General features: G+C 48.6%; 1 protein-coding gene across 1 annotated transcript in view; it reads right to left on the reverse strand.

Moving 5' to 3' along the window:
* The window catches only part of xylt2 (xylosyltransferase II), a 370,823-nt gene that overhangs the window by 36,955 nt on the left and 307,393 nt on the right, over nt 1–26,475 (reverse strand). The window contains exons 4-5 of the mRNA XM_070857420.1: nt 20,303–20,505; nt 14,151–14,231 (exon numbers count right to left, since the gene is read on the reverse strand). Coding sequence (XP_070713521.1) covers nt 14,151–14,231; nt 20,303–20,505 — 284 coding nt within the window. The remainder of the gene's footprint in view (nt 1–14,150; nt 14,232–20,302; nt 20,506–26,475) is intronic.

The raw sequence follows: 26,475 nt of genomic DNA on the forward strand, positions 1-26,475 counted from the left end.
TGGCCCTTTTTGATTTTTACCTTGGGTTTCTCTGCCCTCCACTTTTACTTTTCTTCTTTCTATCTTTTGCTTCTGCCCCCATTTTACTTCCCTCTGTCTCCCTGCATAGGTTCCCAGCCCCCTGCCATATTAGTTTAACATCAGTACTGCACTGAAGCGTCAGCCTGGATTATGTGCTCAAATTTTTTGATTGAGAACTTGAACCAACAATCTTCTGACTCAGAGGTGAGAGTTTAATGTTTGTTTTAGATAAATGCATCTTCTGTAGTAAACAGAAGTCTGAACAAATCACTGACAAATGCTCCCTTATGGTTTAGCAGGTAAATGAACTGCACAATGCTGCATGCAGACCAGGGAGACCCAGGTTTATACCCTCAACCCTGCATAGCAAGCTGTGCTCATCCAGCATTGGTGTTCCTGGTTGTATGCAGTGTGGAAAGGGTGTGTTTGTGGAAAGGGCAGGATCTGGTCTGGCTGATCACCACTGACACTCACTGTCAAGTGATGAACAGCTACTGAGGACTCTTGACACAAGGAAGTCAGGATGAGAAAATACCACAGTAGCTCATCACACCCATCCCTCTGGAACACCAACTCTCCCATCACAGCCCATCCCTCAATACACCAACTCTCCCATCACAGCCCATCCCTCAATACACCAACTCTCCCATCACAGTCCATCCCTCAATATCTCCCATCACAGCCCATCCCTCAATACACCAACTCTCCCATCACAGCCCATCCCTCAATACACCAACTCTCCCATCACAGCCCATCCCTCTAGAACACCAACTCTCCCATCACAGCCCATCCCTCAATACACCAACTCTCCCATCACAGCCCATCCCTCAATACACCAACTCTCCCATCACAGCCCATCCCTCTAGAATACCAACTCTCCCATCACAGCCCATCCCTCAATACACCAACTCTCCCATCACAGCCCATCCTTCTCGTATCCTAGCCCTACCAATATAGCCCATCCCTCCAGTATCCTAATACTCTCATCCCAGCCCAAACCTCTCGTATCCGAATTGTCCAATCACAGCCCATCCCCCCAGTACCCTAACTATATCCCATCACAGCCCATCCCTCTATACCCTAATACTCCCATCCCAACCCAAACCGCTAGTATCCTAATTCTTCCATCTCAGCCCATTCCTCCAGAACGCTAACCCTCTCATCACAACCCATCGCTCTCATACCTTAATTTTCCATTGAAGCCCAGCACTCTAGTATCCTAACCCTCCCATCGAAGCTAATTCTCTTTGTACCATTGCATCCAACTGTATCTTGAACGGCCACAATCTTTTGGCCTCCACTAGCGTCATGGGCCATTTATTCCATTTAACACATTTTCAGTAAAGTTATTCTGAACATACTTTAAATGTAATGTTTACCAATTTAGCTTTATGCATCTGCCCCTACTCCCCTAACTGACTGTGAAGTAATGCTGTGGCTCTCCCTGATCTAAACTGCTCAATATTTTAGATTCCTTGATGCAGTTGTCGCCACCATTTGCAGGTTGCACAGCTTGTGTTTCTCGATCTGTCACCATAACACATGCCTTGCAAGCTCGGGATCAGTGCTTCTCCTGTTTGCTCACATTGTTCAGTGCGTCTGCATTTTCTTTGTGTTGTGGCGAGCAGTACCAGAGTACGAGGTGAGGTCTGATCAGTACATTCTGCTGTCTGATACTGACAGTATTTAGTACGTATCAACCTGATCAACTCCTCGTCTCCAGCCTCCCCTCTACCTCTAATATCTCTAAGCTTATCCGAGTTCCTCCCTTCTTATTCACTGTGGGTTTTGTATATTATTGTTTGATTCCCAATTTAATTGATCTTTTCTTACAGTCTGGAGGCCCTTCACTTAGTTTACTCTTGGATCTATCTTCCTTTTGCTTATACTTACTCTCCATAGTGAGCATCGTGTTCCTCAACCATTTATATCACATTTTGTACATCTTCCTTCCCGCACACTGAGCAGAAAAAACTGCTGAATTTTAGCAGCATCATCCAGACTAATGGAAAAGATAATGGCCTAGAATTTGCTGGGATAATAACGGCGCCTTTAATGGCCCTCGCCGTTATGAGTGTGTAAATAACCCAGCAATCTGCGGTGAGGAGGCGATATCGCCACAAGTCGCTCCGTCGCCAGCCACGCGGAAACAGGATCTCGCCACCAACCTCCTCACCACTTTCAAAACATTGCTGCATTTGTGCTGTTAAAACAAATGAAACTTGCCGCAGGAATTTAGGGCTGGTAGTTCAGTGTGAGGATCCCTTTCATGAGGAGATTTATGTTCTTGCAATACCACTCAACCCTTCTGGCCCAGAAAGGGATCAATTAAAACGGTGGAGTCACTTGCCTGCAGGTAGTATATTGTTCTTCGAGGCTTTTAAAATTAACATTTTTATTTTAAAATTTCTCTTACTTATCCATTCTGTCGCTTTTGTCTCTCTTAATCCAATTTCTCTTTCTTTCTCTTTCTACACCTCTATTTCCTTCTCCATCGTTCCTCTGCTTCTTTCTCTGTCCTTAAATCTCATTAGTTACAGAGACAGATTGTTGGTCCCACCGTTCACACAGGTCCCAGATGCCCACGATGCGCTATCAGCTCGCACTTCCAGCAATTTATGGCACAAACTTTTTTTCAGTTGAGGGGCGTGGGAAAATGTCTAACAGTGACCCGCTCCAGCAGACTCTGGGTCAATGTAACAGAGCACTCTGAGTGAACACTGCTCACCAGGGCTGCCTGAAGGGAGCTTCCCAGTCAGTAACTGCGTGCTGGGCATGGGTGGAGGGGTTCATTATCTGCTTGCCTTCCCAGAGGGCTGAGTGTACAGATAAACAGTCCTGGGAGAATAAACAGGCTGGGAGCTGGGAACAGGGTCGATGAAACTGCAACACAAGGAAGATACTGGGCAGATTCATTATTGATTGGTTTTGAAGCTGCAGCCTTTATCGGGGCACGTATCACTTACATCTCGGAAATCTGACAGCAATGAGATTTGTCTGTGTCTTGCTTTCAGCTGTTTCTAGGGTTGACTGGCAGAACTAACTGAGTTTTTTTGCCTAGTTTATCACCCCAGTCCTCTCCTGATGTCAGACTCTTCCTGGGGCACAGTTCCAGGGATGTTGGTCGCCTTCTGGTACCTCACCATTTGGCCACCGTTCATGTGTGAACTCAGGCAAATGAGTGTCGGCGGGCTATTTGATCATGGGGGCATCATCACCCAGCTCAATCCTGCTGTCACCCAGCATCCATTCACAAACACTTTATAGCAGGTAGCTATTAGGAAGGGGTCCCCTGCTTGATCCCCCTGTCGCTAGCCCAAATTGTAGCAGCTCTCCCGCTTGCCCAGTTGAGATCAGCTGCCTCAGATGAGGCCAGCAATCGGCCTGTGCATACTCCTGTTGCACATGCAGACATGAGAGGAGGACTGAATTGGGCTCAGGTGTGGTGCCCTTTACAGTGAAATAGCCTGCTGCGATTCACTATCCAGACTCAGTGGGAACATCAGCTACTTAGGTAAAGGTGTGCCGGCATCTGCTGAACTGCACTGCAGCAAAAGTCCGTGCTCTCGAGAGAGCAAGGGAAAGAACTTAAGCCAGGGTTCCAAACACCACTCTGCTGTTTTTCAAACAATCCCATGTCATCACCGCAGTAACTGTTGTTCCTTTATGTGTTGTCACAAAGCAGCACGCATTATTATGCTGACACAGGCAGTAATACATTAATCCTCCCGACGATTTCCTTCGTATCTCTTGCTCCAGTTACTAAACGCGCAGTGACAAATAGCAGCCAGCTCCACTGTCTCGGAGGTGTTGGGAGCGCTCCACAGGGCCCCCACTGCTCTGACACAAACTGCGCCTGACAGCCCCCAGTTTTCCCTGTGTCAAGAAGCATTTTCAGCCCACAACGACACCTCTCGGCTTTTCAGAATGAGTTGCGGAAAGTGGCACGGTCATAAAACCCCAGAGGGAACTGTGCAGTTTCTGTTCTCATTTCTGTTCCAGGCATTTCTCTTCCTCTTCCTCTCCGCTCCCAACTGTCTTCTCTAACCACCTTCTTCTGAAAATGGTGACTTGTGTTTTATCATTTGTTCTTGAGATGGGAATGCAGCCTTTGCTGCCCTCAGGGCATCAAGAGCCACTCACACAGTGTGGGACTGCAGTCACGTGCAGGAGAGACCGGGTAAGCTAAGACCGTATGGCAGCTTCCCTTTCCTGAATGGTATCAGTTGGATTTTTACACCAAATAAAAGTACCAGATTTATTGAATTTAATTTCACCACTGGTCACGGTGGGATTTGGGTTACCAGCCCAGTGCCATCACCACAGGGCTGCTTGTTCTACAAACACCAGCTGTCCTCTCCAAATTAAACATTCCAAAACCAGTGTCAGTGGGCTATTCAGTCTTGGGGGTCTTCTTCTCACCCAACATCCACTTTTGCAGCGTGTCAGTGAGTAAGATCAGGATTGGTATCGAGTGATTTGTCCCCTCACTTACCCAGGTATGTGAAGCCAGTTATAGTGCCCCCACCATTGTACCCCAGTCAGCAAATGCATTGCCTGGTGCACAGAGCACGAAAGTTCCAGACTCCATCAACTGGTCTGTTACTAGATGTCCAACTTGAAGTCATTTACCGGTTTCATCTCAGTTAGAACAGGTTGTAAAGTCGCTACATTCCACTACTGCTATGGGCTGTTAAACAATGGCAACCTCAATTCAAGGGCTTTCAAACTGATTCTCGGGTTCTCAGTGATTCCTGACCTCGGACACCGCGACCCCCGATCTCAGACACCGCGACCCCCGACCTCAGACCGTCCAACCCCGACCTCAGACCGTCCAACCCCGACCTCAGACCGTCCAACCCTGATCTCAGACCACCCAACCCCAATCTCAGACACTCCGACCCCAGACACCGCGACCTCCGACACTGAGACCCCGACCTCAGACACTGTGACCCCCGACCTTAGACACCGCGACCCCCGACCAACTCCGATCTCAGACACTGCGACCCCTGACCTCAGACACCGCGACCCCCGACCTCAGACCATCCAACCTGATCTCAGACCATCCAACTCCAATCTCAGATACTCCGACCCCCGACACTGTGACCCCCGATCTTAGACACCGCGACCTCTGACACTGCGACCCCCGACCAACTCTGACCTCAGACACTGCGACCCCTGACCTCAGACATTGCGACCTCCGAACATCCGACCTCCGGCACTGCAAACTTCGACCTCAGACCATCTGACCCCTGACCTCACACTGCAACCACGACCCCTCACACTGCACCCCTGACCTCAGGCACTGCGATCCCCGACCTCAGAGCGTCCAACCCCCGACCTCACAAACTGCGACCCTGACCCCTAACACTGCGACCCCCCACACTGCGACCCCCGACCTCAGATGTCTGACCCCGACATCACACACTGCGACCCCAACCCCTCACACTGCGACCCCCGACCCCGCGACTCCAGACCTCAGGCTGTCTCACTCCTGACCTACTGAAGTGGGGCTTTCGAGCTCTGCTATAATTAAAGGGTTAAAAATGGGTCACGGGACTAAAAAGAGCCAATAGGATTTTGTAGTGGTCAGCTTTCTAAGTTGTGTAACGGGCAGAAGAGATAACGCCAGGAAAAACATGTCAGAATGATTGACTGCTGCCAAACTGTTGAACCACAGAAGGCCCAGAGAGGCAGATAAACAGAGCAAGGTGTCAGAGGTAACACGTTGGAGAAATATGAGACATAGGCCAATGATTGTGTGGCGTCAAAGGGAATTAGTCAATCAGCAATTGTGCACGCAGGCTTTGGGCCAATTAAATGGTGTAGGGGATTGTGCACGAGGCTGACATGCATCATTAAGCGTACAAAAAATTGCATAGAAACATAGAAAATAGGTGCAGGAGTAGGCCATTCGGCCCTTCTAGCCTGCACCGCCATTCAATGAGTTCATGGCTGAACATGCAACTTCAGTACCCCATTCCTGCTTTCTTGCCATACCCCTTGATCCCCCTAGTAGTAAGGACTATATCTAACTCCTTTTTGAATATATTTAGTGAATTGGCCTCAACAACTTTCTGTGGTAGAGAATTCCACAGGTTCACCACTCTCTGGGTGAAGAAGTTTCTCCTCATCTCGGTCCTAAATGGCTTACCCCTTATCCTTAGACTGTGACCCCTGGTTCTGGACTTCCCCAACATTGGGAACATCCTTCCTGCATCTAACCTGTCTGAACCCATCAGAATTTTAAACGTTTCTATGAGGTCCCCTCTCATTCTTCTGAACTCCAGTGAATACAAGCCCAGTTGATCCAGTCTTTCTTGATAGGTCAGTCCCGCCATCCCGGGAATCAGTCTGGTGAACCTTCGCTGCACTCCCTCAATAGCAAGAATGTCCTTCCTCAAGTTAGGAGACCAAAACTGTACACAATACTCCAGGTGTGGCCTCACCAAGGCCCTGTACAACTGCAGTAAGACCTCCCTGCCCCTTTACTCAAATCCCCTCGCTATGAAGGCCAACATGCCATTTGCTTTCTTAACCGCCTGCTGTACCTGCATGCCAACCTTCAATGACTGATGTACCATGACACCCAGGTCTCGTTGCGCCTCCCCTTTTCCTAATCTGTCACCATTCAGATAATAATCTGGCTCTCTGTTTTTACCACCAAAGTGGATAACCTCACATTTATCCACATTATACTTCATCATTATAGCGCAGATGAATACATGGCTTGAGCAGTGGTGCAGCAGGGAGGGATTCAAATTCTTGGGGCATTGGAACCGGTTCTGGGGGAGGTGGGACCAGGACAAACCGGACGGTCTGCATCTGGGCAGGTCCGGAACCAATGTCCTAGGGGGAGTGTTTGCTAGTGCTGTTGGGGAGGAGTTAAACTAATATTGCAGGGGGATGGGAACCTATGCAGGGAGACAGAGGGAGACAAAAATGAGGCAAAATCAAAAGACAGAAAGGAGATGAGGAAAAGTGGAGGGCAGAGAAACCCAAGGCAAAGAACAAAAAGGGCCACTGTACAGCAAAATTCTACAAGGACAAAGGGTGTTAAAAAAGCAAGCCTGAAGGCTTTGTGTCTTAATGCAAGGAGTATCCGCAATAAGGTGGATGAATTAACTGTGCAAATAGATGTTAACAAATATAATGTGATTGGGATTACGGAGACGTGGCTCCAGGATGATCAGGGCTGGGAACTCGACATCCAGGGGTATTCAACATTCAGGAAGGATAGAATAAAAGGAAAAGGAGGTGGGGTAGCATTGCTGGTTAAAGAGGAGATTAATGCAAAAGTTAGGAAAGACATTAGCTTGGATGATGTGGAATCTATATGGGTAGAGCTGCAGAACACTAAAGGGCAAAAATCATTAGTGGGAGTTGTGTACAGACCTCCAAACAGTAGTAGTGATGTTGGGGAGGGCATCAAACAGGAAATTAGGAGTGCATGCAATAAAGGTGCAGCAGTTATAATGGGTGACTTTAATATGCACATAGATTGGGCTAGCCAAACTGGAAGCAATACGGTGGAGGAGGATTTCCTGGAATGCATAAGGGATGGTTTTCTAGACCAATATGTCGAGGAACCAACTAGGGGGTAGGCCATCTTAGACTGGGTGTTGTGTAATGAGAGAGGATTAATTAGCAATCTCATTGTGCGAGGCCCCTTGGGGAAGAGTGACCATAATATGGTGGAATTCTGCATTAGGATGGAGAATGAAACAGTTAATTCAGAGACCATGGTCCAGAACTTAAAGAAGGGTAACTTTGAAGGTATGAGGCATGAATTGGCTATGATAGATTGGCTAATGATACTTAAGGGGTTGACTGTGGATGGGCAATGGCAGACATTTAGAGACCGCATGGATGAATTACAACAATTGTACATTCCTGTCTGGCGTAAAAATAAAAAAGGGAAGGTGGCTCAACCGTGGCTATCTAGGGAAATCAGGGATAGTATTAAAGCCAAGGAAATGGCATACAAATTGGCCAGAAATAGCAGCGAACCTGGGGACTGGGAGAAATTTAGAACTCAGCAGAGGAGGACAAAGGGTTTGATTAGGGCAGGGAAAATGGAGTACGAGAAGAAGCTTGCAGGGAACATTAAGGCGGATTGCAAAAGTTTCTATAGTTATGTAAAGAGAAAAAGGTTAGTAAAGACAAACGTAGGTCCCCTGCAGTCAGAATCAGGGGAAGTCATAACGGGGAACAAAGAAATGGCAGACCAATTGAACAAATACTTTGGTTCAGTATTCACTAAGGAGGACACAAACAACCTTCCGGATATAAAAGTGGTCAGAGGGTCTATTAAGGAGGAGGAACTGAGGGAAATCTTTATTAGTCGGGAAATTGTGTTGGGGAAATTGATGGGATTGAAGGCCGATAAATCCCCAGGGCCTGATGGACTGCATCCCAGAGTACTTAAGGAGGTGGCCTTGGAAATAGCGGATGCATTGACAGTCATTTTCCAACATTCCATTGACTCTGAATCAGTTCCTATCGAGTGGAGGGTAGCCAATGTAACCCCACTTTTTAAAAAAGGAGGGAGAGAGAAAGCAGGGAATTATAGACCGGTCAGCCTGACCTCAGTAGTGGGTAAAATGATGGAATCAATTATTAAGGATGTCATAGCAGCGCATTTGGAAAATGGTGACATGATAGGTCCAAGTCAGCATGGATTTGTGAAAGGGAGATCATGCTTGACAAATCTTCTGGAATTTTTTGAGGATGTTTCCAATAAAGTGGACAAAGGAGTACCAGTTGATGTGGTATATTTGGACTTTCAGAAGGCTTTCGACAAGGTCCCACACAGGAGATTAATGTGCAAAGTTAAAGCACATGGGATTGGGGGTAGTGTGCTGACGTGGATTGAGAACTGGTTGTGACAGGAAGCAAAGAGTAGGAGTAAATGGGTACTTTTCGGAATGGCAGGCAGTGACTAGTGGGGTACCGCAGGGTTCTGTGCTGGGGCCCCAGCTGTTTACATTGTACATTAATGATTTAGACGAGGGGATTAAATGTAGTATCTCCAAATTTGCGGATGACACTAAGTTGGGTGGCAGTGTGAGCTGCGAGGAGGATGCTATGAGGCTACAGAGTGACTTGGATAGGTTAGGTGAGTGGGCAAATGCGTGGCAGATGAAGTATAATGTGGATAAATGTGAGGTTATCCACTTTGGTGGTAAAAACAGAGAGACAGACTATTATCTGAATGGTGACAGATTAGGAAAAGGGAAGGTGCAACGAGACCTGGGTGTCATGGTACATCAGTCATTGAAGGTTGGCATGCAGGTACAGAAGGCGGTTAAGAAAGCAAATGGCATGTTGGGATTTGAGTACAGGGGCAGGGAGGTGTTGCTACAGTTGTACAGGGCCTTGGTGAGGCCACACCTGGAGTATTGTGTACAGTTTTGGTCTCCTAACTTGAGGAAGGACATTCTTGCTATTGAGGGAGTGCAGCGAAGATTCACCAGACTGATTCCCGGGATGGTGGGACTGACCTATCAAGAAAGACTGGATCAACTGGGCTTGTATTCACTGGAGTTCAGAAGAGTGAGAGGGGACCTCATAGAAACGTTTAAAATTCTGACGGGTTTGGACAGGTTGGATGCAGGAAGAATGTTCCCAATGTTGGGGAAGTCCAGAACTAGGGGTCACAGTCTAAGGATAAGGGGTAAGCCATTTAGGACCGAGATAAGGAGAAACTTCTTCACCCAGAGAGTGGTGAACCTGTGGAATTCTCTACCACAGGAAGTAGTTGAGGCCAATTCACTAAATATATTCAAAAGGGAGTTAGATGAAGTCCTTACTACTCGGGGGATCAAGGGGTATGGCGTGAAAGCAGGAAGTGGGTACTGAAGTTTCATGTTCAGCCATGAACTCATTGAATGGCGGTGCAGGCTAGAAGGGCTGAATGGCCTGCTCCTGCACCTATTTTCTATGTTTCTATCTGCCATGCATTTGCCCACTCACCTAACCTATCCAAGTCACTCTGCAGCCTCATAGCACCCTCCTCGCAGCTCACACTGCCACCCAACTTAGTGTCATCCGCAAATTTGGAGATACTACATTTAATCCCCTCGTCTAAATCATTAATGTACAATGTAAACAGCTGGGGCCCCAGCACAGAACCTTGCGGTACCCCACTAGTCACTGCCTGCCATTCTGAAAAGTACCCATTTACTCCTACTCTTTGCTTCCTGTCTGACAACCAGTTCTCAATCCATGTCTGCACCCTACCCCCAATCCCATGTGCTTTAACTTTGCACATTAATCTCTTGTGTGGGACCTTGTCGAAAGCCTTCTGAAAGTCCAAATATACCACATCAACTGGTTCTCCCTTGTCCACTCTACTGGAAACATCCTCAAAAAATTGCTGGGAACTTTGTATCATCGGAGAGGCCTGGCTACAGACAGAGAGCAGGCGGTCTCCCCATCGGTGCAAATAAAGACTACTTGAATCTTTGAACCCAGACCTGGTGTTGAGTGTTTATTTTAAATACTCCACTACACCTACTTTGGTCTTCCCTTCGTCCAACAACTGTCAGGCTTTTAAAACCAACTGACCATCTAATCACTACGTCCTGGGTACCTTATCTTTTCTCCCACTCTTTTCACAGGGATCACAAGTTAAACACGAATGAGGGCGGTCCATCTCTGTTCACTTCTCTAGAAAACACCACTAGCCGATCGCAGAATCCAATTGGCCCTTTAATGCTCACCACCCTGTCCAAAAGCCCATTCCAAGCGCTGATCTCTCTGTGTGAAGAACATCGATGTATTGCTGGGATCTTAGCTTTTTTTTATTATTTCCTAACTTAAAATCCTTTATAAGATCCCGTTTGAGTCAATTTATTTTTATTCTTCCGGTTCTGGGAGAGGTGGGACCAGTACAAACCGGACGGTCTGCACCTGGGCAGGACTGGAACTAATGTCCTACTAATTTAAACTAATATGGCAGTGGGATGGGAGTCTATGCAGGGAGACAGAGGGAAGTAAAATGGGGCCAGAAGCAAAAGATAGAAAGGAGATAAGCAAAAGTGGAGGGCAAAGAAATTAATGGCAAAAATCAAAAAGGGCCACATTACAACATAATTCTAAAAGGACAACGAGTGTTAAAAAAACAAACCTGAAGGCTCTGTGTCTCAATGTGAGGAGTATTCATAATAAGGTGGATGAATTAACTGCGCAGACAGCTGTTAACGGATATGATGTAACTGGGATTACGGAGACATGGCTCCAGGGTGACCAAGGCTGGGAACACAACATCCAGTGGTATTCAATATTCAGGAAGGATAGACAGAAAGGAAAAGGAGGTAGGATCGCGTTGCTGGTTAAAAGGAGATTAATGCAATGGTAAGGAAGGACATTAGCTTGGATGATGTGGAATCTGTATGGGTAGAGCTGCGGAACATAAAAGGGCAGAAAATGCTAGTGGGAGTTGTGTACAGACCACCAAACAGTAGTAGTGAGGTTGGGGATGGCATCAAACAGGAAATTAGGGATGCGTGCAACAAAGGTACAGCCGTTATCATGGGTGACTTTAATCTACATATAGATTGGGCTAACCAAACTGGTAGCAATACGGTGGAGGAAGATTTCCTGGAGTGTACAAGGGGATGGTTTTCTACACCAATATGTTGAGGAACCAACTAGAGAGCTTGCCATCCCAGACTGGGTGTTCTGTAATGAGAGAGGATTAATTAGCAATCTTGTTGTGCGAGGCCCCTTGGGGAAGAGTGACCATAATATGGTAGAATTCTTCATTAAGATGGAGAGTGACACAGTTAATTCAGAGACTAGGGTCCTAAACTTAAAGAAAGGTAACTTCGATGGTATGAGATATGAAATGGCTAGGATAGACTGGCGAATGATACTTAAAGGGTTGACGGTGGATAGGCAATGGCAGACAGTTAAAGATCACATGGATGAACGTCAACAATTGTACATCCCTGTGTGGCGTTAGAATAAAAAAGGGAAGGTGGCTCAACTGTGGCTAACAAGGGAAATTAGGGAAAGTGTTAAATCCAAGGAAGAGGCATATAAATTGGCCAGAAAAAGCAGCAAACCTGACGACTAAGGGTTTAATTAGGAGGGGGAAAATAGAGTATGAGAGTAAGCTTGTAGGGAACATAAAAACTGACTGCAAAAGCTTCTATAGATATGTGAAGAGAAAAAGATTAGTGAAGACAAATGTAGGTCCCTTGCAGTCAGAATCAGGTGAATTTATAATAGGAAACAAAGAAATAGCAGATCAACTGAACAAATACTTTGGTTCTGTGTTCACTAAGGAAGACCCAAATAACCTTCCGGAAATACTAGGGGACCGCGGGTCTAGCGAGAAGGAGGAACTGAAGGAAATCCTTATTCGTCAGGAAATTGTGTTAGGGAAATTAACGGGATTGAAGACTGATAAATCCCCAGAGCCTGACTGTCTGCATCCTAGAGTACTTAAGGAAGTGGCCCAAGAAATAGTGGATGCATTGGTAGTTATTTTCCAATATTCTATAGATTCTGGATCAGTTCCTATGGATTGGAGGGTAGCTAATGTAACCCCACTTTTTAAAAAAGGAGGGAGAGAGAAAACAGGGAATTATAGACCGGTTAGCCTGACATCAGTAGTGGGGAAAATGTTGGAATCAATTATTGAAGATGTAATAGCAGCGCATTTGGAAAGCAGTGACAGGATCGGTCCAAGTCAGCGTGGATTTATGAAAGGGGAAATCATGCTTGACAAATCTAGAATTTTTTGAGGATGTAACTAGTAGAGTGGACAAGAGAGAACCAGTGAATGTGGTGTATTTGGACTTTCAAAAGGCTTTTGACAAGGTCCCATACAAGAGATTGGTGTGCAAAATTTAAGCACATGGTATTGGGGGTAATGTATTGACGTGGACAGAGAACTGGTTGGCAGACAGGAAGCAAAGAGTCGGGATAAATGGGTCCTTTTCAGAATGGCAGGCAGTGACTAGTGGGGTGCCGCAGGGCTCAGTGCTGGGACCCCAGCTATTTACAATATACATTAATGATTTAGACGAAGGAATTGAGTGTAATATCTCCAAGTTTGCAGATGACACTAAGCTGGGTGGCAGTGTGAGCTGTGAGGAGGATGCTAAGAGGCTGCAGGATGACTTGGACAGGTTAGGCGAGTGAGTAAATGCATGGCAGTTGCAGTTAATGTGGATAAATGTGAGGTTATCCACTTTGGTGGCAAAAACACGAAGGCAGAATATTATCTGAATGGTGACAGATTAGTAAAAGGGGAGCTGCAACGAGACCTGGGTGTCATGGTTCATCAGTCATTGAAAGTTGGCATGTAGGTACAGCAGGCGGTGAAGAAAGCCAGGAAGTTATTCTGAACTTTTATAAAACACTAGTTCAGCCCCAGCTGGAGTATTGTGTCCAATTCTGGGCACCGCACTTTGGGAAGGATGTGAAGACTGGATAGAAGCAATTTACTAGAATGGTTCCAGGGATGAGGGAATACAGTTATGTGGATAGACTGAAGAAGCTGGGATGGTTGTCTTTGGAGCTGAGAAGTCTGCGAGGAGATTTGTTAGAGGTGTTTAAAATAATGAAGTGTTCAGATAGAATAAATAAAGAGATACTGTTTCCAATGGCTGAAGGATCCGTAATCAGAGGGCACAGATTTAAGGTGATTTGCAAAAGAACCAGAGGCGACATGAGGAAAACCTTTTTACGCAACGAGTGGTTAGGATTTGGAATGCACTGCCTGATAGGATGGTGGAAACAGATTCAATTGTAGCCTTCAAAATGGAATTGGATACTTGAAGGAGAAACAATTACAGGGATATGGGACTGACCAGATTGCTCTTTGAAAGAGAGCTGCGCAGATTCGATAGGCCGAATGGCCTCCTACTGTGCTGTACTATTCTGTGATTCACCTCTCACAGAGCACGTACAACACCCAGTTTATTCTTCCAATGTGCAACATTGGGCCTTGGCTTTTTATTTGGTTTCTTAATAATTGAAACCTTTGACCCTGCAATACCACAGTTTCTGAGACAACGGGAGCGTTCCCACTACAGGCCAAGCTGAGGTCAGTGAGCCCCACACTGCCCCAGGTCCATCACAACTTCAACCCTGGGCCAGGTCTCAGCACCTACCTGGCATTATCCCGGCCATGAGATTTCAGGAAGTTCTTCTCTCTGTACCTGGAGAGGAATCCCACCAGCTCATCGTTAGTCCTGTGGATTCAAAGAGTTAACAATCTAAACAACAGCTTTTAATCTTTTACTTCCTAACTTTACTGTTCACACAGGTTATGTTCTGCATCAATTTTGTGCTGGTCAAGATGAAGAATGTTTCTCCCTCCAGAGCTGCTGAGTGTTTACAGCATTTTCTATTTTATTTCAGACTTTGAGCATCCGCAGTATTTTCCTTTTCCTGTTAATATTGGTGAATGGAACATTTTCCATTTTGATTAGAATCAAACACTCCCAGGGCAGGAACAGCACAGGTTAGATACAGAGTAAAGCTCCCTCTACACTGTCCCATCAAACACTCCCAGGACAGGTACAGCATGGGTTAGATACAGAGTAAAGCTCCCTCTACACTGTCCCATCAAACACTCCCAGGACAGGTACAGCATGGGTTAGATACAGAGTAAAGCTCCCTCTACACTGTCCCATCAAACACTCCCAGGGCAGGTACAGCACGGGTTAGATACAGAGTAAAGCTCCCTCTACACTGTCCCATCAAACACTCCCAGGACAGGTACAGCATGGGTTAGATACAGAGTAAAGCTCCCTCTACACTGTCCCAACAATTAACCTCAGTCCCAATCTGAGAAGTGCCCCTCCAGTGTAGACGTGATGTTTCCCAGTCCTTACACCAGTCAGAATGCCAATTTAGTGATGAATTAAGAAATAAAGAAGGAACTTGCTTTTATTTGGCCTCATCACTTCCGCAGGATGTGGCAAAGGGTTTAAAATCCAATGAATCACGTTTGAAATCCAGTCACTGTTGTGACTCACTCAACAGAAATAACCAAAGGAGGCAGTGAAAATAGTGAGAATTAATTCTTAAAGGAGCCTGGTGATCGGACGAATGTTTGGTCTGCAGAACCCAGCTGGGGCAGTAGTGGGCCTCAGTACCCCTGGGTTCAGGAAATGAAACACCAGCCAGGGTTCCCACTCCCGATCACCACCCACTGACCCCGACTGGGAAAGGCAGGATCAGGTTCATTCGTGACGCTTTCTGTTGTCGAATAGCCTGCAGATACTCACTGTCTTGGCTAATACACAAAGTATGGCCACTTGTGCGAGGTACTTGGTGGATGCCAGCCAGATACAGCATGGGTTAGAAGGGGAGAGGAGGTGGGAAGTGGTGTGGAGAGGAGTGAAAGGGAACGGAAGGGAGATGGGAGGAAACATAAGAAATAGGAGCAGGAGTAGGCCATATGGCCCCTCGAGCCTGCTCCGCCATTCAATAAGATCATGGCTGATCCAATCATGGACGCTGCTCCACTTCCCCACCCGCTCCCTGTAACCTCTTATTCCCTTATCGTTTAAGAAACTGTCTATTTCTGTCTTAAATTTATTCAATGTCCCGGCTTCCACATCTCTCTGAGGCAGCAAATTCCACAGATTTACAACCCTCTGAGAGAATAAATTTCTCCTCATCTCAGTTTTAAATGGGCGGCCCCTGATTCTAAGATTATGCCCCCTAGTTCTAGTCTCCCCCATCAGTGGAAACATCCTCTCTGCATCCACACCGTCAAACCTCCTCATAATCTTATACATTTCGATAAGATCACCTCTCATTCTTCTGAACTCCAATGAGTAGAGGCCCAACCTTCTCAACCTTTCCTCATGTCAACCCCCTCATCTCCAGAATCAACCTAGTGAACCTTCTCTGAACTGCCTCCAAAGCAAGTATATCCTTTCATAAATATGGAAACCAAAACTGCATGCAGTATTCCAGGTGTGGCCTCACCAATACCTTATATAGTTGTAGTAAGACTTCCCTGCTTTTATACTCCATCCCCTCTGCAATAAAAGCCAAGATACCATTGGCCTTCCTGATCACTTGCTGTACCTGCATACTATCCTTTTGTGTTTCATGCACAAGTACCCCCAGGTCCCGCTGTACTGCAGCATTTTGCAATCTTTCTTCATTTAAATAATAACTTGCTCTTTGATTTTTTTCTGCCAAAGTGCTTGACCTCACACTTTCCAACTATACTCCACCTGTCAAATTTTATCCCACTCACTTAGCCTGTCTATGTCTTATTGCAGATTTTTTGTGTCCTCCTCACACATTGCTTTTCCTCCCATCCTTGTATCGTCAGCAAACTTGGCTACATTACACTCAGTCCCTTCTTCCAAGTCTTTAATATAGATTGTAAATAGTTGGGATCCCAGCACTGATCCCTGCGGCACCCCACTAGTTACTGGTTGCCAACCAGAGAATGAACCATTTATCCCGACTCTCTGTTTTTTGTTAGTTAGCCAATCCTCTATCCATGCTAATATATTACCCCCAACCCCGTGAACTTTTAACTTGTGCAGTAACCTTTTATGTGGCACCTTGTCAAATGCCTTCTGGAAGTCCAAATATACCACATCCACTGGTTCCCCTTTATCCATCCTGTTCATTACATCCTCAAAGAATTCCAGCAAATTTGTCAAACATGACTTCCCCTTCATAAATCCATGCTGATTCTGCCTGACCGAGGAGAGAGGGAGGGCATGGCTGTCGGGAGGAATTGGAAGAGAGGAGAACAAAAGAAAGAAAAAGGGAGGTGCAGGGTGGGGAGAGATAAAGGGAGGGGAGGGGAAGGAAAAAGAGAAAGTAGGGGAACATAAGAACATAAAAAATAGGAGCAGGAGTAGGCCATTTGGCCCCTTGAGCCTGCTCCGCCATTTAATAAGATCATGGCTGGGGAGATGAATGGCAGAAAAATGGAAGGGAATGGAGAAAATGAGCCCAAATGGCTTGCTGCTGTTCAGAGTTTGATACCAAACTTTTATTCATATTTGTGAATGGAGCAGTTAGCACACAATGGATCCAAGGGTATTCAGCAATTCCTATGAATAGGGTTACATCGAACCCCTCTCATGTACTCACTGCCCCGTCTCCGCCCCTCGTGTACTCACTGCCCCGTCTCCATCCCTCTCACGTACTCACTGCCCCGTCTCCATCCCTCTCATGTACTCACCACCCTGTCTCCGCTCCCCATGTACTCACTGCCCTGTCTCCGCCCCTCGTGTACTCACCGCCCCCCCCATGTACTCACTGCCCTGTCTCCGCCCCTTGTGTTCTCACTGCCCCGTATCCGCCCCTCGTGTACTCACCACCCCGTCTCCGCCCCCCGTGTACTCACCGCCCTGTCTCCGCCCCTCGTGTACTCACCATCCCGTCTCCGCCCCTCGTGTACTCACCGCCCCCCCCGTGTACTCACTACCCCATCTCCGCCCCCCGTGTACTCACCACCCCATCTCCGCCCCCCGTGTACTCACCACCCCATCTCCGCCCCCCCGTGTATTCACCACCCCATCTCCGCCCCCCGTGTACTCACCACCTCCCCGTGTACTCACCACCCCATCTCCGCCCCCCCCCCCCGTGTACTCACCATTCCATCTCCGCCCCCCGTGTACTCACCACCCCATCGCCGCCCCTCGTGTACTCACCACCTCCCCGTGTACTCACCACCCCATCTCCGCCCCCCCCCCCGTGTACTCACCATTCCATCTCCGCCCCCCGTGTACTCACCACCCCATCGCCGCCCCTCGTGTACTCACCACCTCCCCGTGTACTCACCACCCCATCTCCGCCCCCCCCCCCGTGTACTCACCACCCCATCTCCGCCCCCCGTGTACTCACCACCCCATCTCCGCCCCCCGTGTACTCACCACCCCATCTCCGCCCCCCGTGTACTCACCACCCCATCTCCGCCCCCCGTGTACTCACCACCCCATCTCCGCCCCCCGTGTACTCACCACCCCATCTCCGCCCCCCGTGTACTCACCACCCCATCTCCGCCCCCCGTGTACTCACCACCCCATCTCCGCCCCCCGTGTACTCACCGCCCCATCTCCGCCCCCCCGTGTACTCACCACCCCATCTCCGCCCCCCGTGTACTCACCACCCCATCTCCGCCCCCCGTGTACTCACCACCCCATCTCCGCCCCCCGTGTACTCACCGCCCCATCTCCGCCCCCCCGTGTACTCACCACCCCATCTCCGCCCCCCGTGTACTCACCACCCCATCTCCGCCCCCCGTGTACTCACCGCCCCATCTCCGCCCCCCCGTGTACTCACCACCCCATCTCCGCCCCTCATGTACTCACAGCCCCGTCTCCGCCCCCCGTGTATTCACCGCCCCGTCTCCGCCCCCCGTGTACTCACCGCCCCCATTAAGAGGGACTTCGAGATCCAAATAAAAAATAAAACAACAAAGGGCAGAATTTCGCTCAAGAGGCGACCTCTACCGCAGCTGCAGTAAAAACCACTGATGTGGTGTTTTGGGCGGGGCAATTTCTACCCCTTGTGTTTAAATTCTGTACACTGCAGAAAAGCTCACTTGGATCCAATTTGCCCAAGCCTTTCATAATTGTAAACACTTGTATAAATCCGCTCTCAATCTTTTTCCAAGAGAGAAAAGACCCAGGGTAGTCAATTTTTCCCCATACGCCATTCGATGCCCCAAATATCTTGTCATGACTGCAGATCTGCCACCCATGGTTTGTCCAATGTTTACAGCTCTGTACTGGGACCCGAGGGGAATTATGTGGTGTGATAACGTGTTGGGGACAGCAGGCTTCAGACAAGCCAAACAACTTAATTCAAGTCCACCAACAGCAGCCCGATATGGGAAACATTCAATCACCCTGCTCTCTGTTGCCCTAATCTCTCCTGAGCAGTTCTGATTACTTTATATAAATACTTGCAGTCTGTGTGAAGTTAGTCAGGGCTGTGGTTGGGTGAAAGTATCAGCCAACGTTCCCAGTCCTGATCACTGCCCAGTGAGCCCTGCTGCGAGCTGTGTGTCGGTGTCGGAGAGGAGAGGGTTGGATGTGGTTGCAATGTACTGGCATTTAGAGCTGAGCTGTCACATGAAGAGTGGCTGTGAGAATGAAGTACTGGAGACAAGACTCCCTTCCAGGAACGAAGGGAGATAATTGGCAAAATAAATCAATGTTTTAGCAATGTCCCAATTCTCAAAGTGAAGTCAGGAAACCATTCTTACACGATTAGCTGCTGTGTGTGGATTACGTGCTGATGCACCTGAAGCTGGATAATCCATTAACACCTCGGCTAGCTGTTAATTAGTTCAGGAAGGATTGAACAAAATGGGATCAAAGCCAACTGGCATTGTGCCAACAGACAGGCAAATGCTCGCGGGTCTCTCCGCGGATGTTTATTATCTGGCCATCCTTGTGCTTGCACTCTCTCTCCATTTTCCAGCTTGTGGCCGTTCTTGGCTAGACTCCTAGATGGAAGTCATGCAGCTGAGAAGGGTGGGGTGGGGGGTGCTGAGCACCTCGAGTCTCGTTGCCGAGAGCATGCAGAAAATAAGCGCAGGCAGCGGAAGGAGCGTGCGGCAAACCAGTCCCACTCACCTCTTCCCTCAACCACTGTCTGTCCCACCTGTGACAGAGACTATAATTCCCGTATTGGACTGTTCAGTCACCTGAGAACTCACTTTTAGAGTGGAAGCAAGTCTTCCTCGATTCCGAGGGACTGCCTATGATGATGGTGGGGTGGGGGGGGGGGGTGGCGGGTTCTCAGGGTGGGGGGGGGTAAAGGGAACATATTTAAGGTCGGCAACTTCCCCAACAGCCTGATGGGTAAAGGCCGCTCCCTGCACTACACCAGGAAGTGCCGGGCCCGATTCCAGCTGTGTGCTGGGTAGGTTAATCCCTGCCCGGGCAACCGTGGGAGAGGGAGCCAACAACTGACCCTGGTTAAGGAGGGAGGACAAAATATCCGGCAGGGTTCCTCCTGCCCGCTATCCAATGGCTCTCACTGACATTGTGCAAGGGCACAATACGCTCCCGACTGTCAGAGAACTTGCTGACGTTTGCTGCCTGCACTCACGTTATGAAAAATTGGCCACTTGGGGGTGATGGGTCGAAAGGTATTAGGCATGTGTGGCACTGTACCCCGAAAGTTCAGGGGAGGTGTGGGTGGGAGGGCAGAGCTAATTATCACCCAAAACTGCAGCTTTTCTCAATGTGGCACCAGTATTACCCTCCATGGCTCCAATCGGGAGCTCGCTCCTCTCACCTCCCCGTTAGTCAAAGGCACTGACCTGGTGGGGTAGTCAGTGGCACTCAGGTTGATGAAATAGTCCCACTGCCAGTCAGTCATTTCCAGCAGATCCTTCATGCAGTGCAGGTACATCTTCAGCAGGCTCGCCCCTCCCCAGATTGTAACCATGCGCCAGGGGGTGATCCGGATGTTCGGGTACAGCTGTGCCAGCTGCAGGGCCTCTCTGTGCAGGTAATTGGAACGCTGCGGGAGAAGAACAGCAGAGGTCACATTTAAAAAACTAAAATAACTGCACTCAATTTCCCGAGCCCCCTTTTTTCGCCAGTACTTTCTCCTCTGCTCCAGAATCATGGAATCTTACAGCAGAGGAGGAGGCCATTCGGCCTCCTTGAACCAGCTCTCCAATTAGTCCCACTCCTCTATAGGAATATGGGGGCACGAGTAGGCCATTGAGCCCCTCGAGCCTGTTCATGGCTGATCTGTGACCTAACTCCATAAGCCTTTGCCCCATATCCCCCAACACCGTAATACTCTTTCCCCATAGCCTGACAATTTTCTACCCTTCAAGTATTTATCCAATTCCCTTTTTAAAGTTACTATTGAATCTGCTTCCACCGCCTTTCAGGCAGCGCGTTCCAGATCACAACTCGCTGCATAAAATGTTTTCCTCGTCGCCCCTTTGTTGCCAATGATCTTAAACCTGTGTCCTCTGGTTAATAAAGCTCCTGCCACTGGAAACAATTTCTCTTTATTTACTCTATCAAAACCCCTCATAATTTTGCACACCTCTATTAAACCTCCCCATAACCTTCTCTGCTGTAAGGAGAACAACCGCAGCTTCTCCAGTCTCCCCATGTAACTGAAGTCCCTCATCCCTGCTACCATCCTCTGCACCCTCTCTAAATCCTTCACACCCTTCCTAAAGTGCGGTACCTAGAATTGGACACAATAGTCCAGTTGAGGCCTAGCCAGTGCTATATAAAGGTTTAGTATAACTTCTTGCTTCTGTACTCTATGGGCTAGAATTTGCATTCCATCGCTGCCCGGTTTCTCGCGAGAAACAGGTCGGCGAAAAATTCCCTACCTGAGGCCCGCCGGCGGTTTTGAAATCCCACTGGGGAGCGGACCGCCGGCGTGCAATGTCCACAGATCGCCCTGGCACGATCTTTGGCTGAGCGGGGACCCGTAGGTAACTATAAAAAACCTGTTTAAACCGCCCACGAGGATCAGTGGAGCTGGCTGGTCGGTAAGTAGGTCTGCAAGAAAAAGGAAAGTGATTGGTTTATTACTATTTATTTTCAAAATCTGTTGGGGTGATTTAATTAAAAAATGTCTTGGGAATATTTTGGGGATTTTTTAGTTAGGTTTTTTGAAAAATGATTTTTATTCTTTTGTTGGTGTTAGGCCCAACCCGCAGCCTCGGTGTAAATTTTTATAGATTTTTAAATTTTTCGCTCATTTTCTTTAGGCACCGCCCAATCTAGCCGAAATTGCACTTACCCGCCAAGATTGGAGGTGCAAGGCCCATATTTTTCGCTGGGCGGATTTGAAATTTTTTTTCGGGAAGTTTTTGCCGGCGATAATCTTTCCAGCCTCAGTGTTTTTATGGGCGGCAATCGGGCGCTGGTGGGTTTTGGGGACAATCTAGCCCTATGCCTCTAATTATAAAGCCCAGGAACCCATATGATTTTTTAACAGCCATATCATTTTGCCCTGTGACCTTCAAATATTTGTGTACAAACACCCCAGGTCTCTCTGTTCCTAAACCCCCTTTAAAACTGCACCACTTAATTTAAATTGCATCTCCTCATTCTTCCTACCAAAATGCATCACTCAAGGGAGCCCCCTTTCTTAACATTATAAATCGACATGGATTCCGAGCTTGTAATAGTCAACAAGGCCTCAAACCGGAACGGCTCAGCATCCACAGCACTCTGGGGTAGAGAATTCCAAAGATTAACAATCCTCTGAGTGAAGAAATTTCTCCCTTTCTCAGTCTTAAACCCTTATCCTGAGACCCCTAGTTCTAGACTCTTCAGCCAGGGGGAAACAAACCTCTCAGCATCTACCCTGTCAAGCTCTCTAATAATCTTATATGTTTCAATGAGATCACCTCTCATTCTTTTAAACTCCAGAGAATATAGGCCCATTCTACTCAATCTCTCCTTTTTTTGTGGACGTCGCTGACCAGGCCCAGCATTTATTGCCCATCCCTAATTGCCCCTTGAGAAGGTGGTGGTGAGCCGCCTTCTTGAGCCGCTGCAGTCTGTGTGGTGAAGGTGCTCCCACAGTGCTGTTAGGAAGGGAGTTTCAGGATTGTGACGCAGTGACGATGAAGGAACGGCGATATATTTCCAAGTCAGGATGGTGTGTAACTTGGAGGGGAATGTGGAGGTGGTGGTGTTCCCATGCACCTGCTGCCCTTGTCCTTCTTGGTGGTGGGGGTCACGGCTTTGGGAGGTGCTGCCGACGGAGCCTTGGCGAGTTGCTGCAGTGCATCTTATAGATGGTACACATAGTAGCATAGTGGTTAAGTTACTGGACTAATGATCCAGAGACATGAGTTCAAACCTCACTACGGCAGTTGAGGAATTTAAATTCAGTTAATTAAATAAATCTGGAATAAAAAGTTAGTGTCAGTAATGGTGACATTGAAACTACGGATTATCGTAAAAATTGATCTGGTTCACTAATGTCCTTTAGGGAAGGATATCTTCTGTCCTTACCCAGTCTGGTCTATGTGTGACTCCAGACCCACAGCAATGTCGCTGACTCTTAACTGCCCTCTGAAATGGCCCAGCGAGACACTCGGTTGTACAAAACCACTACAGAAACAATATGAATAAAACTAGACGGACCACATGGCATCGACATAGGCACCGGCTTCGGACACGACAAAGCCACATCCAGCCCTGTCGACCCTGCAAAGTTCTCCTCAATAACATCTGGGGACTTGTGCCGACATTGGGAGAGCTGTCCCAGAGACTAGTCAAGCAACAGCCTGATATAGTCATACTCACAGAATCATACCTTTCAGCCAATGTCCCAAACTCCTCCATCACCATCCCTGGGTATGTCCTGTCCCACCGGCAGGACAGACTCTCCTGAGGCGGCAGCTCGGGTGTATACAGTCGGGAGGGAGTGCCCTGGGAGTCCTCAACATTGACTCCGGACCCCATGAAGTCTCATGGCTTCAGGTCAAGCGTGGGCAAGCAAACCTCCTGCTGATTACCACCTACTACCCTCCCTCAGCTGATGAATCAGTACTCCTCCATGTTCAACATCACTTGGAAGAAGCACTGAGAGTAGCAAGGGCACAGAATGTACTCTGGGTGGGGGACTTCAATATGCATCACCAAGAGTGGCTCGGTAGCACCACTACTGACCGATTCCCGAAGGACACCAATCTACCCGTCGCAGATGCATCTGTCCATGACAGTACTGGTATCAGTGACCACCGCACAATCATTGTGGAAATGAAGTCCCATCAGTGAGGACACCCTCCATTGTGTTGTGTGGCACGACCACTGTGCTAAATGGGAGAGATTCAGAACAGATCTAGCAGCTCAAAACTGACCATCCATGAGGCGCTGAGGGCCATCAGCTGCAGCAGAATTGTATTCCACCACAATCTGTAACCTCATGGCCCGGCATATCCCTCACTCTACCATTACCATCAAACCAGGGGACCAACCCTGGTTAATGAGGAGTGTAGAAGAGCATGCCAGGAGCATCACCAGGCATACCTAAAAAGGAGGTGCCAACCTGGGGAAGCTGCAACACAGGACTACGTGCATGCTAAACAGCGGGAGCAGCATGTTATAGACAGAGCTCAGCGATACCATAACCAACGGATCAGATCAAAGCTCTGCAGGTCCTGCCACATCCAGTCGTGAATGGTGGTGGACAATTAAACAATTAACGGGAGGAGGAGGCTCCATGAATCTCCCCATCCTCAATGATGGCGGAGCCCAGCACGTAGTGCAAAAGGCAAGGCTGAAGTGTTTATAACCATCTTCAGCCAGAAGTGCCAAGTGGATGATCCATATCGGCCTCCTCCTGAGGTCCCCACCATCACAGAAGCCAGTCATCAGTCAATTTAATTCAGTCCACGTGATATCAAGAAATGGCTGAGCGCACTGGATACAGCAAAGGTTATGGCCCCGACAACATCCCGGCTGTTGTGCTGAAGACTTGTGCTCCAGAACTAGCCGCGCCTCTAGCCAAGCTGTTCCAGTACAGCTACAACACTGACATCGACCCGACAATGTGGAAAACTGCCCAGGTATGTCCTGTCCACAGAAAGCAGGACAAATCCAATCCAGTCAATTAGCGCCCCATCAGTCTACTCTCAATCATCAGCAAAGTGATGGAAGGTGTCGTCGACAGTGCTATCAAGTGGCACTTACTCACCAACAACCTGCTCACCGATGCCCAGTTTGGGTTCTGCCAGGACCAATTGGTTCCAGATCTCATTACAGCCGTGGTCCAAACATGGACAAAAGAGCTGGATTCCAGAGGTGAGGTGAGAGTGACTGTCCTTGAAATCAAGGCAGCATTTGACCGAGTGTGGCATCACAGAGCCCAAATAAAACTGAAGTCAATGGGAATCAGTGGGAAAACTCTCCACTGGCTAGGGTCATGCCTAGCACAAAAAAAGATGGTTGTGGTTGTTGGAGGTCAATCATCACAGCCCCAGGACATCGCTGCTGGACTTCCTCAGAGCAGTGTCCTAGGCCCAACCATCTTCAGCCGCTTCATCAATGACCTTCCCTTCCAAGGTCAGGAGTGGGAATGTTCACTGATGGTTGCACAGTGTTCAATTCCATTCACAACTCCCCAGTAATGGACGACTTTCAGGCTTGGGCTGATGTGGCCAGTAACTTTCGCGCCACACAAGTGCCAGGCAATGACTATCTCCAACAAGCGAGAGTCTAACCACCGTCCCTTGACATTCAACGGCATTACCATTGCCGAATCCCCCACCATCAACATCCTGGGGATCTTCATTGGCCAGAAACTTAACTGGACCAGCCACATAAATACTGTGGCAACAAGAGCTGGTCAGGGGCTGGGTATTCTACGGTGAGTGTCTCACAACTCCCCAAAGCCATTCCTCCATCTACAAGGCACAAGTCAGGAGTGTGATGGAATACTCTCCACTTGCCTGGATGAGTGAAGCTCCAACAACACTCAAGAAGCTCGACATCATCCAGGACAAAGCAGCCCGCTTGATTGGCACCCCATCCACCACCTTCAACATTCACTCCCTCCACCACCGGCGCACCGTGGCTGCAGTGTGCACTATCTACAAGATGCACTGCAGCAACACGCCAAGGCTTCTTCGGCAGCACCTCCCAAACCCGTGACCTCTACCACCTAGAAGGACAAGGGCAGCAGGCGCATGGGAACACCACCACCTCCACGTTCCCCTTCGAGTTACACACCATCCTGACTTGGAAATGTATCACCGTTCCTTCATAGTCGCCGGGTCAGAATCCTGGAGCACCCTCCCTAACAGCACTGTGGGAGCACCTTCACCACACGGACTGCAGAGGTTCAAGAAGATTTGTCAAAAATAGATTTGTCAAACATGATTTCCCTTTCATAAAACCGTGTTAACTCTGCCTAATCATCCATTTAAATTGCTCCCGTCCGATCCTTAGTGGTGTTCCGGTGGTTGCATCTTTTTCAACCGGCGGAATGCCGCTGGTGCGCGGTCCCACGGTTTTCGAGTGCTCCATGTCGGCGGCGGGGAAGCGGCGTGGGAGCGAAGTGCAGCGGGCGGTGTGCGGCAGAGGAGACTGATCGACTCGGGAATCTTCGGCTCACAAGTTGTGCGTACGTGCGCGTGGCTGTCAGGCTCCACGCCCCAGGAGGCACCGACGACAGGCCAGAGACTGCCGGCCTGAGGTGGGTGGGGTGAGGGGGAAAGAGTGAGATTGGTGTGGGAGGGGAGATCACTGTAAGGGGTGAGACAGACAAGGAAGTGAGAGACTGGGGGGGTGGGGGGGGTGAGAGACGGGGGGGGGGGGGGGTGAGGTACTGGGGGTGGGTGGTGAGAGACTGGGGGGGGGTGAGAGACTGGGGGGGGGTGAGAGGCTGGGGGGGGGGGTGAGAGACTATGGGGGTGGGTGAGAGAGACTGGGGGAGGGAGAGAGAGATTGGGGGGGTTGAGAGACTGGAGGGGGGGTGGGGGGGGTGAGAGAGATT

Source organism: Pristiophorus japonicus, chromosome 16, assembly GCF_044704955.1.
Source record: "Pristiophorus japonicus isolate sPriJap1 chromosome 16, sPriJap1.hap1, whole genome shotgun sequence".
NCBI classification, from domain to species: Eukaryota; Metazoa; Chordata; class Chondrichthyes; family Pristiophoridae; genus Pristiophorus; species Pristiophorus japonicus.